General features: G+C 45.4%; 1 protein-coding gene across 4 annotated transcripts in view; it reads right to left on the bottom strand.

Moving 5' to 3' along the window:
- Positions 1 to 909: 909 nt before the first annotated feature.
- LOC135978912 (centromere protein F-like) overlaps positions 910 to 14,667 on the bottom strand; it is a 34,354-nt gene continuing 20,596 nt past the window's right edge. Inside the window, exons 5-10 of one of the 4 annotated variants that reach the window (XM_065579616.1) lie at positions 13,043 to 13,124; positions 10,056 to 10,136; positions 8,660 to 8,853; positions 6,610 to 6,879; positions 1,931 to 2,023; positions 940 to 1,533 (exon numbers count right to left, since the gene is read on the bottom strand). In XM_065579616.1, coding sequence (XP_065435688.1) covers positions 1,327 to 1,533; positions 1,931 to 2,023; positions 6,610 to 6,879; positions 8,660 to 8,853; positions 10,056 to 10,136; positions 13,043 to 13,124 — 927 coding nt within the window. In that variant the 3' untranslated portion in view covers positions 940 to 1,326. Of the gene's footprint in view, positions 1,534 to 1,930; positions 2,024 to 6,609; positions 6,880 to 8,659; positions 8,854 to 10,055; positions 10,137 to 13,042; positions 13,125 to 14,667 lie in introns of all 4 variants that reach the window. The other 3 variants (XM_065579614.1, XM_065579617.1, XM_065579615.1) reach the window with 3 other exon arrangements.

Here is a 14,667-nt window from a genome sequence, read left to right as displayed (position 1 = left end):
GCCGCCCGAAGCCCCGCCCCTTCCGAGTGCCGTGCCGCCTGAAGCCCCCACACCTCTCCGAGCGACGTGCCGTGCCAAGTCCCCGACCCCCCTCCGAGCGCTGTGCTGCCCGTAGCCCCACCCCCGTGCGCCGCGCAAGCTCCCGCGCCCCCGGCACCGCACCACCCGAAGCCCCGCCCCCTCCAAGCGCCGCGCCGCCTGAAGCCCCCACACCTCTCCGAGCGACACGCCATGCCAAGACCCTGCTCCCCCTCCGAGCGCCGTGCCAAGCCCCCCGAGCGCCCCGCCGCCGAACCAAAATAAATAAATAAAAATCCTAGCGCCGCCTCGCTGTAAGGTGCCGCCCCAAGCATGTGCTTGGTCGGCTGGTGCATGGAGCCGGCCCTGGGTCGAGGATGGAGTGTAATGGGGCTAGGAACCAGGGATTGTGTAAATTAACAAATTAAAGCCTTATGGGAGGTACCGTCACAGCATCCTCGAGCTGTTGAGAGATTTTCAGAAAAGAAACAGTGTAAGCACCCCACTGCTGCTTGTTAATTTACGCAATCCCTGGTTCCTTGCCCCATTATACCCCATCCTCGACCGTCGCTTCTTAATCATTCATTTACCTGAGCGACGTCTTTTCTGTTCAGCTTGTTAGCTGGTGACTCCCCTAAGCTATGATCGCCTTCCACCTCTAGGGGGTTGAACAATGAGAGGCCGTCACACTCATCGGGGTGCCTCACAAGGGTTTCGGGGTCGGATTCCAACGTATCCATCAACGGTTGAGTCAAAGGGTCCTCCTCGGGACTGTCACCGATGTAGCGCTTTCTCCACACAAGTCCAAAGGTGCTCGGGCTAAAACAAAGTCTGAAGTTCTCACAGTGGTGGGAAAGGAGTCCACGTTTCCTCTCAGCAGCCTTTCCACAATTTCTAAAACACGTGTCCTTGGTAAGAGATGGCCTCCTCTGCCCGGAGCTGGGACATATGGGATAATGGTGCTGCACTCTGACTGGCAGAGGGTGTTGGGAGGAGTTCTTAGAGGGGTCACACGACCCACATCCGGACAGGTCACCCCGTCCTAGGACTCACCCTGACTGGTCAAATCTCCTCTCAGGGTGGTCCTATCGGGGTAAAACCAATACCGAGGAGGAGTTCTTAGGGGGAGGGTCACATGACACACCTTGCTGCCGGTCATGTGGACGTCTTGACCCCGAAACTAACACCCCCTGGGGCGGGACTTCCTGTGACAGGTGGGTGAGGTTTAAGGGGTCAAGGGGCAGGGTAAAGGGGTCAAGAGGCAGGGTTAGGGTTTTATTGACGGTAGGGCCCTTATACTACTCAGGTTTACAGTATTATACAGTTTTGGTCTTCTTCATTTTGCTCAGGTGATGTTTGTGTGCTCAAGGAATATCTGCCTTTGTGAGTGTTAATATTCTCCCTAGAGGTCTGAACAACAGTTTTTGTGAGTTGTTCATTCATGCAAAGAGATCTTGAACTAGATTCCATGGGTTCAATAGCTGTTTCTGCTTCGCACTGTTGAGTATCATCTACCTGCAACACAACAAAAAATAGTCTTGTTAAGTACCAGCAGGAAGTGAGAGACGCATTCCAAGCAACCAAATACCATGAATTAGCAGACACCCGCTAAATGCAAGAATCTTCAGTGTTTATATTGATCACTTTGAAAATACAACAGTGCTGTGCAGAATGCTTTACAGCAACTACCTACTCCTCACCACGTTCAAGTTTTACAAATCGCAAGTCACATAATATAACAAGGTATAGGCAAAGCTAAGGAGTAGTACACAGTAATTCCTTGTCTAGTCTATTCTTGCTCAATCACTAATCTGCAGAACTGTATTTTGAGATATGTAATTTAAGTTTAATTACTGATATTTCATAATGAATTTGTAAATGTACTATAGTTTATTCTGTAAATATAATAGACCTTGAAAAAGTTGTTTTCTCCTGAAGCATTTACACTGGCCTGCAGAGGATATCTTGTCCAGATGTTCTGCTGTTCAACACCAGCTTTGTAAAACTGTTGAAAAATTTCACAATATTTATACCTTTGGGGTTATCTCAAATTCCAGTCCCCACTGCTATTACAATCATCCTTGTCTCCCCTGCACTTCCCACCAAATGCTGACATGATTTTAGCATTAATTAGTTAAAACTTAAGTAGTTATAAATGTGTGCTTCACGACAATTGAAATCCCAAATGCCACAGCTTCTGATAGTGTAGGTAATTGGTCTCAATTCTCATCCCACTTACACTGATGTGGGTCCTGTGTGAGAGATGAGCATCAGGGCTTATCCTTCTAGCGCCGATACTTATCAAAATAAAAGCTGTTAAAATGTTGATGTCAAGTGGAAAAAGGGAAGACAGTCCTTACAGTTCCGTAATTGTAATAGTAGCTTGAGAAATCTACGGCTAAGTCTAAAAATAAATGATTTTTACCACTGAAAGCAGACACTGTGGAAGCATTCCTTTTTAGACCTAAGAGTTGTGGAGATAGAACAATTAGAGAGGTGGCACACTATCACTCTAACAGTGTTTTTCTAGCAATGGGCAAAATCTCCGATTGTGGACATGCAGTTACCAGGGTCTGGTTGAGGCTATCACAATACAAGCATTAAGACAAAGTTCAGTACCAGAACTTCTAAAGAATGAGATCAATTTTCATTCCAGTGTCCTCAATAATTAAAAGCAAAGGAAAAAAATCAGATCAAGTTTGCATAAGGACTGAGAAACGACTTCAGGGTCTGGCCCTAAAAAACGAAAACTCTGGGAACAGAATATCTCTTTAAACAATTTGTTGAAGCATGATTGTTTTTGTAGAGATTGTTACTTAAAGAATGATTTTGTGTGTTGTTCACAGCAATGCAACAGCAAAAACAAAATTGCTACCAACATATATTACTGGGAAAGCTAGTAGGATCATTTATTATTAAGGTTACCTGTCTCATAGAATCATAGAATCATAGAATATCAGAGTTGGAAGGGACCTCAAGAGGTCATCTAGTCCAACCCCCTGCTCAAAGCAGGACCAATTCCCAGCTAAATCATCCCAGCCAGGGCTTTGTCAAGCCGGGCCTTAAAAACCTCCAAGGAAGGAGACTCCACCACCTCCCTAGGTAATGCATTCCAGTGTTTCACCACCCTCCTAGTGAAATAGTTTTTCCTGATATCCAACCTGGACCTCCCCCACTGCAACTTGAGACCATTGCTCCTTGTTCTGTCATCTGCCACCACTGAGAACAGCCGAGCTCCATCCTCTTTGGAACCCCCCTTCAGGTAGTTGAAGGCTGCTATCAAATCCCCCCTCATTCTTCTCTTCTGGAGACTAAACAATCCCAGTTCTCTCAGCCTCTCCTCATAAGTCATATGCTCCAGACCCCTAATCATTTTTGTTGCCCTCCGCTGGACTCTTTCCAATTTTTCCACATCCTTCTTGTAGTGTGGGGCCCAAAACTGGACACAGTATTCCAGATGAGGCCTCACCAATGTCGAATAAAGGGGAACGATCACGTTCCTCGATCTGCTGGCAATGCCCCTACTTATACAGCCCAAAATGCCGTTAGCCTTCTTGGCAACAAGAGCACACTGTTGACTCATATCCAGCTTCTCGTCCACTGTGACCCCTAGGTCCTTTTCAGCAGAACTGCAACCTAGCCATTCGGTCCCTAGTCTGTAGCAGTGCATGGGATTCTTCCGTCCTAAGTGCAGGACTCTGCACTTGTCCTTGTTGAACCTCATCAGGTTTTTTTCTGCCCAATCCTCTAATTTGTCTAGGTCCCTCTGTATCCGATCCCTACCCTCTAGTGTATCTACCACGCCTCCTAGTTTAGTGTCATCTGCAAACTTGCTGAGAGTGCAGTCCACACCATCCTCCAGATCATTAATAAAGATATTAAACAAAACCGGCCCCAGGACCGACCCTTGGGGCACTCCACTTGAAACCGGCTGCCAACTAGACATGGAGCCATTGATCACTACCCGTTGAGCCCGACGATCTAGCCAGCTTTCTATCCACCTTACAGTCCATTCATCCAGCCCATACTTCTTTAACTTGGTGGCAAGAATACTGTGGGAGACAGTATCAAAAGCTTTGCTAAAGTCAAGAAATAACACATCCACTGCTTTCCCCTCATCCACAGAGCCAGTTATCTCATCAGAGAAGGCAATTAGGTTAGTCAGGCACGACTTCCCCTTCGTGAATCCATGCTGACTGTTCCTGATCACTTTCCTTTCCTCTAAATGTTTCATAATTGATTCCTTGAGGACCTGCTCCATAATTTTTCCAGGGACTGAGGTGAGGCTGACTGGCCTGTAGTTCCCCGGATCCTCCTTCTTCCCTTTTTTAAAGATGGGCACTACATTAGCCTTTTTCCAGTCATCTGGGACCTCCCCCGATCGCCATGAGTTTTCAAAAATAATGGCTAATGGCTCTGCAATCTCACCCGCCAACTCCTTTAGCACCCTCGGATGCAGCGCATCCGGCCCCATGGACTTGTGCTCGTCCAGTTTTTCTAAATAGTCCCGAACCACTTCTTTCTCCACAGAGGGCTGGTCACCTTCTCCCCATGCTGTACTGCCCAGTGCAGCAATCTGGGAGCTGACCTTGTGCGTGAAGACAGAGGCAAAAAAATCATTGAGTACATTAGCTTTTTCCACATCCTCGGTCACTAGGTTGCCTCCCTCATTCAGTAAGGGGCCCACACTTTCCTTGATTTTCTTCTTGTTGCTAACATACCTGAAGAAACCCTTCTTGTTACTCTTAACATCTCTTGCTAACTGCAACTCCAAGTGTGATTTGGCCTTCCTGATTTCACTCCTGCACGCCTGAGCAATATTTTTATACTCCTCCCTGGTCATTTGTCCAATCTTCCACTTCTTATAAGCCTCTTTTTTGCGTTTAAGATCAGCAAGGATTTCACTGTTTAGCCAGGCTGGTCGCCTGCCATATTTACTATTCTTTCTACACATCGGGATGGTTTGTTCCTGCAACCTCAATAAGGATTCTTTAAAATACAGCCAGCTCTCCTGGACCCCTTTGCCCTTCATGTTATTCTCCTAGGGGATCCTGCCCATCTGTTCCCTGAGGGAGTCAAAGTCTGCTTTTCTGAAGTCCAGGGTCCATATTCTGCTGCTCTCCTTTCTTCCTTGTGTCAGGATCCTGAACTCGACCATCTCATGGTCACTGCCTCCCAGGTTCCCATCCACTTTTGCTTCCCCTACTAGTTCTTCCCTGTTTGTGAGCAGCAGGTCAAGAAAAGCTTTGCCCCTAGTTGGTTCCTCCAGCACTTGCACCAGGAAATTGTCCCCTACGCTTTCCAAAAATTTCCTGGATTGCCTGTGCACCGCTGTATTGCTCTCCCAGCAGATATCAGGGTGATTAAAGTCTCCCATGAGAACCAGGGCCTGCGATCTAGCAACTTCTGCTAGTTGCCAGAAGAAAGCCTCGTCCACCTCATCCCCCTGGTCTGGTGGTCTATAGCAGACTCCAACCACGACATCACCCTTGTTGCTCCCACTTCTCAACTTTATCCAGACACACTCAGGTTTTTCTGCAGTATCATACCGGAGCTCTGAGCAGTCATACTCCTCTCTTACATACAATGCAACTCCCCCACCTTTTCTGCCCTGCCTGTCCTTCCTGAACAGTTTATATCCATCCATGACAGTACTCCAGTCATGTGAGTTATCCCACCAAGTCTCTGTTATTCCAATCACATCATAGTTCCCTGACTGTGCCAGGACTTCCAGTTCTCCCTGCTTGTTTCCCAGGCTTCTTGCATTTGTGTATAGGCACTTAAGATAACTCAATGATCGTCCCTCTTTCCCAGCATGAGACAGGAGTCCTCCCCTCTTGCGCTCTCCTGCTTGTGCTTCCTCCCAGGATCCCATTTCCCCACTTACCTCAGGGCTTTGGTCTCCTTCCCCCGGTGAACCTAGTTTAAAGCCCTCCTCACTAGGTTAGCCAGCCTGCTGGCGAAGATGCTCTTCCCTCTCTTCGTTAGGTGGAGCCCGTCTCTGCCTAGCACTCCTTCTTCTTGGAACACCATCCCATGGTCGAAGAATCCAAAGCCTTCTCTCCGACACCACCTGCGTAGCCATTCGTTGACTTCCACGATTCGACGGTCTCTACCCCGGCCTTTTCCTTGCACAGGGAGGATGGACGAGAACACCACTTGCGCCTCAAACTCCTTTATCCTTCTTCCCAGAGCCACGTAGTCTGCAGTGATCCGCTCAAGGTCATTCTTGGCAGTATCATTGGTGCCCACGTGGAGAAGCAGGAAGGGGTAGCGATCCGAGGGCTTGATGAGTCTCGGCAGTCTCTCCGTCACATCGTGTATCCTAGCTCCTGGCAAGCAGCAGACCTCTCGGTTTTCCCGGTCAGGGCGGCAGATAGATGACTCAGTCCCCCTGAGGAGGGAGTCCCCGACCACCACCACCCTCCTCCTCCTCTTGGGAGTGGTGGTCGTGGAACCCGCATCCCTAGGACAGTGCATCTTTTGCCTTCCAATCGGTGGAGTCTCCTTCTGCTCCCTTCCCTCAGATGGGCCATCTAGTCCACTCTCCGCATTAGCACCTGTAGAGAGAACATGGAAACGATTGCTCACCTGTATCTCCATTGCTGGTGCATGGACGCTCCTCTTTCTTCTTCTGGAGGTCACATGCTGCCAAACCTCCTCACAATCCTTCTGTCCCTGCTGCGCCTGCTCTGAATCTTCAGAACATTGTGGCCGTAGAAGCATCTCCTGACATCTGTCCAGGAAATCTTCATTTTCCCTTATGCAACGCAGAGTCGATACTTGTTTCTCCAGCCCTCGAACCTTCTCCTCCAATATGGAGACCAGCTTGCACTTTGTACAGACAAAGTCACTTCTGTCCTGCGGAAGAAAGACAAACATGGCACAACCTGTGCAGGTTACAACAGCTGATCGCTCACCTTCCATATCACCGTCCTCTTAGGAGCTTCCTCAACTGTTGCAGGAACTACTCGGAGAAACCTGCAGATGAAAGCCTCAGTGCGCTCTCCCCACGCGAACTCCCAGGCAAACTCCTGCTGTTAGCCTCTGCTGTTCGCCACTCAGCTGGTTCGCTGCTGACTGCCCTTATATACCAGTCAGGCCCACTCAAGGCCCACCAACACAGCCCCCCTAATGCAGCACTTAGCGTACCTCCTCTTGGACAGCTCCCAGGCAAACTCCTGCTGTTAGCCTCTGCTGTTCGCCGCTCCTCCCATTACAAGACCCTGTTTTCTGCTGCTTATAACTTTACAAACTTTAATTGCTTGGGCTGAAATTTTCCATGCTGTATGTCTGCCTCATGCTCTTTTTCTTCGGGGGTGGGGGACAGAGGCAGAATTTCAGCCAAAATGGTTAAGCTATTCCCAAGAGCAAGGCTAGGGAAACCTACATTTTTCTCATATTAAAATATTCTGGCAACTTTTCTTTGAAAAGCTCCATGTGTTGGAGCAGGAACTTGTCATTTGGCAGGGAGTGGCCTTTGTGTCAGAGAATGTGCTTTTTGCCATCCCCAGGAAAACTTGCCCAAATTTGGCCAAATTAGAAGCCTTTGAAAAAAAATCACAGTTCACAGACGCTCAGTAGAGAGAATTCTTAGATTTTTAGCAGCTAAAATCTCTGCAGATTTCATCCTCGCTGCGTATACTTGGATCTCGCACAGCTCTTAGTGCTAACCAAACTGCGCATGAGCTATTCCCCACAGAGTGACTGCACATGTGCCATTTCCCCACAGCTCCTGGATATGAAAACACAGCAATGAGCCATCCTCACAGAGCAACTGATATGCTCCAGCCCAGGCCTACGGGGTCAACGCCAGAGTTTCCCTGCAACGGTTCTTCCCAGCTGCTTTGGGCCAAGCACCAGAACTGAGACAGGAACCTTTCTTTCCTGTACTCCCAATGACCCCTCCAAGCTGGTGCACATGCCCGGTGGTGGAGGAAGATACTGGACTCAAATGCAGATGGGACAAAAGGCAAATGGGGGGGTGGCGGTGGGAGGGCAGACTGGGACAAGGAGTATGCCAAGATTGGGACAGGAGTGGGGGTGAGGGGAGGGGGCCAAGGACAGGGAGCCAGTAGGCGAGGCTAGGGCTAGAAGACTATGAGAGAAGGCGGGGGTACGGGGAAAGGAATGTGTAGGAGACACTCAGAGAAGACACAGAGCTAAGAGGAGGAGGAGAAGAGAACTGGGGCTGGCTGAACAGAGAGATTGGGACAAGGAGCCTCCATTCCAGCATATCCGAACTTTTGAGTGCTTTTGTGTGTAATCCATCTATGCACGCACACACGCACCCCCTGCTCTAGGCAGCCAGGTCTTTCAAGAAATAATCAAATATTTGTGATGAGCATTAAAGTGGGAAGATTTACCTCATTTCTATTTACCAAGTTAATGAGCACTTGGCATGAGATCACAGATTTGATCATACCAACAATTTTAAGTGTACCATTATGCCCAGATCTTTGTTATATGCCATGCTTTATTGATTGTATTTACATTGATGACCTTGCCTTCACTATATTCATGGCAAATAGAAAGGAGGTGTGAATAACACAGCATATCTTCAAACTCACTTGGAGAGATAAATACATGATGTGGATTGCCCATGCCCTGCACATTCAGATACATTTTTAAGATCAGTTACCTTTTGTGATTTGCTGCCACCAGCTGTCGGTTTACAGATCTCCCCAAGATTATCCGACCTGCCTTTTCGTAAAAGTTGGGAACCTGGTGACAACTTTTGGCTTTGGGCAGCAAGACGGGGACTGGTCCTTAGGTTAAAAGTTGTTCTGCACAAAATGTAAGGGTCGGTTTTCACAATAGGAATAGCAGGAAACCCTAAAAAATAAACAGCTTCTATTAACCAAGGTTGCTTAAATTACTTTATTGTTCTAATCAATCTGATCTTGCTCATTTCAAGATGGAGATGACAACTGGTAATAATTTAAGTAAAATAAAATGGCATTTACTCACTGAATAAAATATAATGGGGGAATTATTAGGACTATCTTGCGTTCCTAGAATTTTATAGGTGAACTCAGGCAAGGGTGTGGATCTGTGCAACAGCAGCTCTACTAAAATGGCCAAAAGCGTTTTCCCCAAGAAAATGTTCTCTTTTCCCTTTAAAGGAACACCATTAACTGGAAAATCATTTCCATCTGAAAATGATGTCTCTTCTAGTGTTCTAAGTGGAGCTGGCCGGAGGGCAACAATTCTGTTTTGCGACACCTTTCGAGGTTTCAAAATTTGTTTTTATTCTAGATTGGAATGAAACTATAAGCCTTTCAAATGCTTTCACAAAATGAAATTGAATCAAAAACATCAGGTTTTCAATTTGGGAGCCTTCCTCCTTGCAAGAGTCCACTTTGCACCTCAGAAACCTTCCCAGCAAAAACTTTGTCTGAATCAATACATCTCCGTGAAACATTTCGGCTTTGACAATGCAGCACATTTCAATGAAAAAACATTCAGTTAAAAATGTTTCAGCAAAAATTTCCCCCCTTCCTCTCAACCAGAAGAAAAAGGTGGTTTATACGGGGAATGGCTGGGCCTAGAATCCCTCTCTTTTTGCCAGAGGTCTTTTGCAAAGTTTTTTGGGAAGTCCCGAAGTAAACAACATGTATCTAGACTGATTTTCAAAACTACAACCTGATATTAGGATTCTGGATTTCAGAATTTTTGGCTGTTTTGCTTTTGTCATCAAATACTACAAAACTGTACAGATGGGAAGACATCACACAGACCAAAAACCAAAACCACTAGAAATTACATACATCTACAACAAAATATACTAGCCCCCTATAGCCTCAATTGTATACTAGGGCCTTTTTTTAAAGCACATGCGGCTAAACTCAGCTCTGACAAGCAGCTGAGTTAAATGGACTTATGCAACCTATACGAGGGCTGAATCTGGCCGATGATGTCCAAGTTTTTACAATGCTTCCAAGTCACGCATATGACAAGACGATTCTCTAGATAAGCGTGCGCGCACACACTCCCCACCAATGTGGTCTCTTCTCCTCTAAAGAAGTAACAATTACCTTTTTTCACCACCTCTGGGAGTCCGTCTAGCTCATACTCTGGCTCATTCTCATGTAGGGAGATGGCAACCTCATCAGCACCTGACCAAAGGAAAGAGTCATTACCTGTACAAATAACTTTAAGGAGACTCTGGAAAGATGAGTTTAGAGTGCAATGATCTCAATCATTCATTTGTTAATTAAGTACATAAGATGTGTGCTTGTGCAACCACAGTAAACTATACCAAATAAAACAAACCAGACATCATGTAAAGGTTACTTTACAGAAGAGATCTCTGTTGATACCATATTTACTGTCAGGGTGGCAGGTACCCCGATTCTTTGGACACACAATGCATGGGCAACATTAATTCTGGCATTTCCTAACTTTTAAGTGCTTAACATTACCACCTTACCATTATTTTAACAATTTATGGGTATATAATTGAATATAGCTCGTCTCAGAAATATGGATCTCTTTTTATACCGCTAGTGATTCTGCTTATTGGACACTCATGAATATTTGCTAGCCTAACTTACCCTAGCTAATGGCAGACAAGTTGTAGTATATTTTACACACTGTGGTGACCACTTTAAACTGTTGTCCTATTAGCTCTATACTTAGCCCCTGACAACTCTTGAAATGACTGAAGCTTGTGATCAATAAAATCCCAATGTATGTGTCTTAAAAAACATTTGTTAAAGTTAATAAACTCCAGCACTTCCTGGTCCCAGAAAGCTGCAATTAGTACCAGGCTGATGACAGTTAGAAAATGGAGGAACTGTCTGAAGCATGTTTCTTCAGATGCAAGTAATGGAAATTTCCAGAGGCAGGTATAAATCAGTATGGAGATAACGAGGTTAGTTCAGGGAGGGTGAGGTGCTCTGCTAGCAGTTGAGGTGTGAACACCAAGGGAGGAGAAACTGCTTCTGTGGTTGGATAGCCATTCACAGTCTTTGTTTAATCCTGATCTGATGGTGTCAAATTTGCAAATGAACTGGAGCTCAGCAGTTTCTCTTTGGAGTCTGGTCCTGAAGTGTTTTTGCTGTAAGATGGCTACCTTTACACCTGCTATTGTGTGGCCAGGGAGGTTGAAGTGTTCTCCTACAGGTTTTTGTATATTGCCATTCCTGATATGTGATTTGTGTCCATTTATCCTCTTGCGTAGTGACTGTCCAGTTTGGCCAATGTACATAGCAGAGGGGCACTGCTGGCACATGATGGCATATATAACATTGGTGGACGTGCAGGTGAATGAGCCGGTGATGTTGTAGCTGATCTGGTTAGGTCCTGTGATGGTGTTGCTGGTGTAGATATGTGGGCAGAGTTGGCATCGAGGTTTGTTGCATGGCTTGGTTCCTGAGTTATTATGGTGCGGTGCGTGGTTGCTGGTGAGAATATGCTTAAGGTTGGCTGGTTGTCTGTGGGCGAGGACTGGCCTGCCTCCCAAGGTCTGTGAAAGTGAGGGATCATTGTCCAGGATGGATTGTAGATCACTGATGATCACTTCAACCTCCCTGGCCACACAATCGCAGGTGTAAAGGTAGCCATCTTACAGCAAAAAAACTTCAGGACCAGACTCCAAAGAGAAACTGCTGAGCTCCAGTTCATTTGCAAATCTGACACCATCAGATCAGGATTAAACAAAGACTGTGAATGGCTATCCAACCACAGAAGCAGTTTCTCCTCCCTTGGTGTTCACACCTCAACTGCTAGCAGAGCACCTCACCCTCCCTGATTGAACTAACCTCGTTATCTCCATACTGATTTATACCTGCCTCTGGAAATTTCCATTACTTGCATCTGAAGAAGTGAGGTTCTTACCCACGAAAGCTTATGCTCCCAATACTTCTGTTAGTCTTAAAGGTGCCACAGGACCCTCTGTTGCTTTTTACAGATTCAGACTAACACGGCTACCCCTGATACTTGTCTGAATCATAACACTTTAAGAGTTGCTCCTCTCTCCCTGTCTACAATCCAGAAGGACACCAAAAGCTGTTTGGAAGGACATATGTATAAACTCTAAAAGATGTCAATTTCTCCATGGTGGATGCTGAACTATCAGCCATCTATACCCAGAACATTCTTTGTTGTGATGGCCAGCAACGGAAAGAACAGACACACTCCAACATTTTACACTCTCATGTCTCAAACAAAGCATTGTAAGAAGTTATACACACCACTCTAATGTTCTTTAAAAAATAGCCTCCCCTTCATCCTAAGGTCATTTTTGATTTCAAAACATAGGCATTGGAAATCTATATTCATAATATATAAGGAGACTCTGAAATTTGAGGAGACAGATCTTGGGCCAAATTCTCAGCTGGTGTGAATGGCAGAGCTTCAGAAACTATAATGATTTACACCAGCTGAGGATCTGGCGCCTCATCTGAATCAAACGTAATAATGCATGTTTTGAAAACATGTTGTATAAATAAATGCATTAAGGTTAGAAACAGGATCATGATTAAGGCTATGTTTTAGTCTTGGGTATTTTTAGTTAAAGTCATGGACAGGTCACGGGCAATAAACAAAAAGTCACGGCCCCATGACCTGTTCATGACTTTTACTAAAAATACTCGTGACTAAATCTTACCTACTGGGAAGGGGGACGCTCCTGAAGACTGCTGAGGAGTGGGGGAGAGAGAACAGGGTGACGCTGTTGCTGGGGGGATGCCCAGGATCCCACTGCCACTAGTCCCAGACTCCTGCTCCAGGGCAGCACCAGGGACCATGCCTAGTGCTGCCGGAGCAACGGCCAGTGCGGCTGGCTCCTGGGCTTCCCCAGCTGATGGGGTGGTCCTGGGATCAGCTGCACCAGCACTGCAAAATTCACAGAGGTCACGGAAACCGTGACTTCAATGAATGATTTGCAGCCTTATAATAACATTCTAGTAGAGCATTTCCTTCTTAAACTACCCCATACTTGTCTTTTGCTCCTTTAATGGAGCACCATGTTCAGCAATTTGTTTCTCCAACATTTTTTTTCCCTTCTCTAGCTGCTTACAGGATTTCATCCACGTCTTCATTTTACTGGGAGCAAATCCATTTTGCTTCTTCCGTTGAATTGTAGACTTCAGATTGTCCAACTATAAAATAAAAAATTGTTTGTAGTTGCTAACAGGAAACTTCATTCTTCTGTATAAGCATTATACTCTCACTAATGGCATCTCACCTGTCATTAAAAGTTCAGTGCAACTAAAAAACCAGACAAAAGTTGTAATATGCATTTGTATAGTAGATTCACTTAGTAATATACAATTGAATTATAGCAGCTTCTAATTCCAACAGAGAAACATTAAAGTCATGTTTATTGGAAAGCTACATGTGTGTAGATTTCCTTGATAGAGAAATAATAATCTAAATAGAATATTCAAAATAACCAAATGACAAAACCCAGCTGAAAAGCATGTGGTCCAGGCAGGTTTGTCCACCCTATGTGCATTGGAATGCCAAAATAAAGGGATGGTGGATATCTGGCAGCCTTATAAAACACACTTCAGGATAACGTAAATATCAAGCACAGTGCTCCATTAGCTGGGCATGGAGTGAGCACTGTAACTCAGTGCCTGCTTGCCACAATACAGGCTCCACACTGTGTTTTTTCATGTGTTTATTTCTGAAGCGAGAGCACAGAACTACAGTCCGTCATTCACCACAAATGGAAGTAGAAAAAGACTGCAGGCTAGAAAATGCAGAGGGAATTGATAAGAAGAAATTCACCTAGATGGACAGGTTTAAAAACTAAAAACGCCTATCTAAATTATTAGCAAAAATAGTGCTGTCATAAGAAGAATCACTTAATTAATAATTTAGATGGAAATTCTGCATACATCAGAACTGATATGCTCTCACAAGTTGCGTGTGACATAATGAGGTAATAGAAGCAGTTTAAAGACAATTGGGGCACGTCTACAGTGGGAAGTTTCACAAGGTATTAATTAATGTGTTCATTAACATGATGTTACAACATGCAGTGTAGACACTGCATTGTTATGTTTAATATCACATCAGTCAGTTATGGTTAATCTTAGGGGCAGAGTGAAAAGACATGTTTAAACACGGTCTAATTTTGAAGTACAGACCCTGGCAAGTAAGGTATTGTTTCCTTTGCACCATAAGTGGAGGCATGGCGATGTCTCTCTCTGGTAGGACTACTGCTGCACTTACGTTCCCCAAACTTTCAAATTTTCCTTATATTTTAGTTTAACATCTAGTTTTAACCAGAAATGATGATCTCAAAGGAGGAAAGCATGAGAAACTAGACAGTTTATTAGTATTGGGTTTTTTTTCAAGACACTGGCTTCCGGTGATGGGAGAGTCATGTGGGTTTGGGATTTCTTTTTTGTGTGGTTGTGTACATGGGGTACTTCCCCCGATTGTTTACAGAAGTGAGGTAGCACGCTAATCACCCTGCTCTGGGCATCTCTCAACTAAGTAGGGGCACTGAGACAAATGCTGATTGTTGGAATAGCTTGCTAGATGGCCCCAGGTGCCTGAAAGGGTGTCTGTCTACACCCTTCCGAAGAGAATTAGTACCACTTGGGGGTTTTTACTCAGTAAAGCAGGAGCCATTTTGAACATGGGAAGGGATTTCTCCTTGATGCCTCTGTAATCCCCTGATGGTGCAGC

The sequence above is a fragment of the Chrysemys picta genome, unplaced genomic scaffold, assembly GCF_011386835.1.
Source record: "Chrysemys picta bellii isolate R12L10 unplaced genomic scaffold, ASM1138683v2 scaf522, whole genome shotgun sequence".
NCBI lineage: Eukaryota > Metazoa > Chordata > Testudines > Emydidae > Chrysemys > Chrysemys picta.
This window is presented reverse-complemented; position numbering and strand designations above follow the sequence as displayed.